At 43.9% G+C, this 5,384-nt stretch overlaps 1 protein-coding gene across 1 annotated transcript; it reads right to left on the bottom strand.

Moving 5' to 3' along the window:
- Positions 1-511: 511 nt before the first annotated feature.
- Positions 512-1,369, bottom strand: LOC137305010 (C5a anaphylatoxin chemotactic receptor 1-like). Its single transcript, XM_067973779.1, has one exon. The coding sequence runs from the start codon at positions 1,337-1,339 to the stop codon at positions 512-514; it is 828 nt and encodes a 275-aa protein (XP_067829880.1). The 5' UTR covers positions 1,340-1,369.
- Positions 1,370-5,384: the final 4,015 nt, after the last annotated feature.

The following is a 5,384-nucleotide window of genomic DNA, read 5'->3' as shown; positions in this document are numbered from 1 at the left end:
GGTGCGGTTTAGTCAGTGCTTTGTATAGCTGTTGCATCAATTTCAAACCCTTACACACAGGGACGACAGTGACATCCTTACAGACTGGAGGCAGAAGAAGTATCCCTGATGAGTATCTGACGCCCTCGCACGTACAGACCAGATGGAATCTTTATGTTATGTAATTGATAGCTTCACCAATGGGAGCCAAAGCGAATCTTCCGCAAATCGTCGGGAACCGATTGGGAACTTCGCTCGCTCAATTGTTCAAAAAATAGACGATTGTGAAACATTGTGAAGTTTATCCTATCAGCAATATGTTTGGAGAATTCGGTGTGATTCGTTTGCTGACATTGGTATGGCGAGTTTTAGAACAGCAGCGTAACTGCCATCACCTTGTGAGGTGGGAAAATGGTCAACTGATGTTGTGGAAGGATGAGAACCAATGGGTGCAATAACTGGCCTCAGCCAAAAACTTCAAGTCGCAAAAAACAACCTAGATGCCAGGAAAATGCGAGGAATTAAAATATAATTATTTAAATAACTTAACGACAGTAAATGGATATTTCACCATATTCTTCATCTCCTCACGGAATCTCCTCTGGGTCAATGCATAAATGTACGTGTTCGTGCAGGAGCTCAAATACATCAGCAGAAGTGTGATTCTAATTGCCAAATAAAGTGAGTTTGAACCTTTGAAAGTAGGTGTCTCCGTCACACCGACACAGATGTTTATTACAGTAATCGGCGTCCACAACACAATAAAACTGCCCGAGATAGCGAAGAGCAGAATGATGGATGTTCTTCGGTTCTTCATCTCGGGATCACTGCTGTTATCCCCGTTGTTGCGGCTCTTCAGGGCTCTGCGAGATCTACTGGCCACTAAGATGTGCCTGGCCGTGAGAGAATTTAACAGCAATAACAAAGGGAATGGGAGAATTGGGGATGAGAGAGTGCTAATCCATTTGTAAGCTTCCCATGCGGATGAAGAATAATATCCTGTTACTGTACGGCACCCCCACTGTATATCGTCAATAATAGAGTAGGGCTCATAACGGAGATAAACAGGAATATTCATCAAAAAGCTGAGCACACACACGATCATTAAAACTACAGTAGCAGTTCTTTCGGTGCAATATTTTAATTTTAGTTTCTGACAACAAATGGATATGAAGCGGTCAAACGTGAATGATACTGTGAACCAGACAGAGAGTTGGCTGCTAAATACTTGTATAAAAGCAGTAAAACGGCACACGTAAGTGTAGCTCAACCATGAATCTAGAAAATGATACCTAAAGATATTTTGCAAAATGACATTAAACATGCAAACCATTAGATCTGCTACTGCCATGGCCGCCATGTAACGAGTGATTCCTTTGGAGAGACTGCACTTTCCCCGGGACAGGATCACAACTGACATCAGGTTCGCTGAAAAAAATTGGAAAGAAAGCAGGAGAATCACAAAGAAATAGATCAGCGATATAAAATCACACTCCTTTAGCATTGGCTGTTTATCATTTATGAGAAAGGAGGCCAGAGAAATCTGGTTAAAACTCCGCATAATGATCCTCACGATAAACCTGATGGCCACAGGTATTCCAGGTAGCTAATTGCAAGGCGCTTATCAAAGGGGAGAACTTGCATTTGATGTATACGTTTAGAGAGCACTATATAATATCACAATAGTTATCGTTTTGAAGAAAATAAGGATAAGTGAGAGATTTCTATTCAATCAGCTTATCATAAAATGGGCAACCAAGGAACAAAGAGATGGAGGCAAACAGCAAAACGTGAAAGCAACAATGCATTTATGTTTCACTTAATACATGCTTGTTATTCCTGCAAGAGCAGAATACTGCGGATGCTGGAACTCTGAAATAAAAACAGAAAATGCTGGAAATACTCAGTGAGGCAGCATCTGTAGCAAACAAGCAAAGTTAACGTTTCAGGTCGATGACCTTTCATCATTAATTTATTACTTACTGGGAAGACCAATAATTGCCAGAATTGGATAGCAGATGACTGATTCGTAGAAAATTGCTGCTCGTCCCATTTCCTGCCTAATTCAGACCACCGTGGAAGCCACGGTCTGGTTTGAACACTAAGACAACGTATTGAAACAGGAGCTGTTTTATACACCAGTCAGTCCCACAGGGACACCGTGGTTTTACATAAGAGCTGGTATTAGCCACGGGTCTTCGAACAAACACATTAGAACATATTTATTTTCCAAATCAATGAGTAAAGTGCGCTCCACGATCACTTAATGAGGCAGTTAGAAAATCGAGGCTCAACTGGGCACTCTCAGGCTCAGTCATCCCCCGCTCTGAAACTGTTACCTCAAAGCAGCTTCTTTTGTGATTCTGCTGTTAGTAACACGATGCTTTAATTAATTCTGAGAAGGCTCCGTTGTTCCAGTTGTAAAATCTAAAAATGAAATTGAGAAGGGGAATAAAATGTGAACCCGTCCGTTGGCACATAACAGTCAAAGTGTAAATGATATCAAAACGCTGTGAGAGTGATAGCGTGATGGGGTAAATCGCATTGATTTCATGACAGACAATTTCGAAGCTGGAAGTGGAATATAAAATGGGTCATCACCCGGCAGCACCGTTCAATCAGGTGCCAGTGCGATTGACACAATTTCACCAGCAGAACATGGTCGGCGATTGAGTGACTGTTGGTCACTGTCCTATCCTGAAGAGTTATTCTGATCAATATATAATATCTGCACTGTACCTAATGGCTACTGATCTGCTCAATCACACCCGCACCTCCAACTTTGTTGCCCTTGCTCCATTAAAACCATTACTCCCTCTCACACTGGTCCTTGCCCTTGGCACAGCTCCCACCTCCACTTGCTTAAGTCCAAGGGCCCCAGACTTTAAAATTTATGGCCGACAACTGGTTTATCAATTCATTGCCAGATCTGGCTGGACCACATACAGCTTTATCGGGTCCTGTTCTCCTCTGTCAAAATTGCTCACTATTGCAGTATCATCCTGGAATGAAAACATAAACCCCGTCTTCTTTTCTCCACTGCAAACGGTCTTCTAAAACCTCTAACCACTGCCCCTCGACAGCCACCTCCAACAACAAGTGCGACGAGCTGATGGACTTCGTTATTACTAAGATTACTGAGAGACCATGCGTTCAACTGCCTCTGCCGCTTCCCTCCTTTCCCTTCGCCCACTAAGCCAATCTTACCCCAAGCATTCCCCCTGCCCTAGCCTTGAGCTTCCACTTTTCTCTACTTTCTCGCCTGTCTCTCCTCATGCGCTCTCCGAGCTAGTCTTGACCACCTCCTGCTAACTCGACCCTATTCTCACCAAACTGCTGACCACACAATTTCTCTTCGTAGCCCCATGTTAGCTGATGTTGTGAACGTTTCCCTGTCCAAAGCTGCCTGGAATAACTGTGGCCAACAGGTTTAACGTGAGGATCCTCATGCAGAGTTTTAACCTGAGTTTCTCTTCCAGATGTTAACAGGCATGTTGAGCATCTCCAAGTTTTTTTATTTCCGTCTCACGTGTATTCCTAAACTTCTCTCACGCTGTGAACTCTTGTTTCTTTTGTGTCAGAATTTGAAGCAAATCAATGGCTATTATAGTGGCTCGCTCTCCTTTAAATTTGCCATCATCACACCATTGCTCAAAAAAAAACACCTTCCCCCATCTGTCCTTGCAAACTACAATCTCCAACCTGCATTTCCACTCCAATATCCTTGCAGTTATTGCCACCTACCGAATCCGTGCCCATCTTTCCCGCAACTCCATGTTTGAATCCCTCCAATCAGGTTTCCGCCCCTGCCACAGGATTGAAACGGATCTTATCAAAGTCACAAATGACATCCTATGTTACTGTGACCGTGGGGAACTATCCCTCCTCATCCTTCCCGACCTGATTTCAGACTTTGACACGGTTGAGCACACCATCCTCCTCCATACAAAACCATAAAATAACAAATAACACACAGGGGTTCATTTCTAAACGAATAGAATTGAAAAGTAGAGAAGTTATGTTAAACCCATATAGAACGTAGCTTTGACCACACTTCGAGTACTGCGGTCTCCATGTTACAAAAGGGTGCAGAGGCACTGGAGAAGGTTCAAAAAATTTTTACATGGATGATATCAAAATTGAGAGTGTACAACTTTCAGGAAAGACCGAACAGACTGGAGATTTTTTTCTCCAGAAAATAGAAGGCTGAGGTGTGACCTAATAGAGGTCTTCAAAATTATGAAGGTGTTTGAGAGGTTGGACGCAGAGAAGATGTTACCAATTGTGGACGAGCCCAAAACGAGGGGCCATAAATATAAGATAGTCACTAATAAATCCAATAAATAATTCAGGAGAAACGTCTTTACCCACAGAGCTGTTAGAAAATGGAACTTGCTACCACATGGAGAAGTTCATACGGATACGATAAATGTAATTAAGGGGAAGCATGATAACTACATGTCGGCGAAAGGCCGAATGGATTGTTTCTCTGCTGTAAATGCTGTGTAATTCGATGTAACACGTTACATAGTAAAGGGGAATGGTTCAATCCCGTCTGGGATTGTATGGCCCGTGTATGTCTCAGTGTCAGCTTCCGCACATGGACAGCACACAGCGGGTAAAATGGAATTAGTCACTCCCCTTCTGGTACTGTACGGGCTGTGTGCTTGTCTCAATGTCAGCTGCTCTACATGTACAGCGCACAGCGGGCACAAGGGAACAATTCACTCTCCTCTGGTACTGTATGGCCCGTGTATGTCTCAGTGTCTGCTCCTGTACATGTACAGTACACAGCGTGTTTAAGGGACCGATTCACTCCCGTCTGGTACTGTATGGCACACGTATGTCTCAGTGTCAGCTTCTGTATACGCACAAGTACACTGTGAGTAAAAGGGAATTATTGACGGACAGTCTCTGTCGTACGCAGGAATATTTGATTCGACATTAAAAATGTGTCACAAATGGATCAGCACATACACGGGACATTTGTCACTGTCTGTTCAACGTATGTGTTTCTCAGTGTCACTGGTTGCATAATATAATCCACGGTTCCCTCGCAGCCTGTTTCCCCTTCCCTCTGTGCCCAAGCACTCCAGGGTTCCTTCAACACCTGTCTTCCCCTCCTCCATTGCACAAGCACCCCAGGGTACCCTCGCAGCCTGTCTCCCCTTCCCACTGTTGCCCAATGACCCCAGGGTCCCCTCACCGCCTATCTCCTACTCTCCTTGTGCCCAAGCACCCCAGGCTCCCCAGGCACAGCCCTCACTGTCCAGCGACTACATTAAAGAACTAAAGTTAAACAGCATCTGGTCCAAATACACAACAGATGCAAAAACTGAAATTGATGCTAACACCTTCCTTCTGCTCTGTTCTGGGCCTCCGGTTTTGTATATTCTCCCATTTCC

Source organism: Heptranchias perlo, chromosome 39 (genome assembly GCF_035084215.1).
Source record: "Heptranchias perlo isolate sHepPer1 chromosome 39, sHepPer1.hap1, whole genome shotgun sequence".
NCBI lineage: Eukaryota > Metazoa > Chordata > Chondrichthyes > Hexanchiformes > Hexanchidae > Heptranchias > Heptranchias perlo.
This window is presented reverse-complemented; position numbering and strand designations above follow the sequence as displayed.

Excerpts from the sequence above, each read along its gene's own strand:
- LOC137305010 (XM_067973779.1), bottom strand. The coding sequence starts at position 1,339 with ATGGCGGCCATGGCAGTAGCAGATCTAATGGTTTGCATGTTTAATGTC.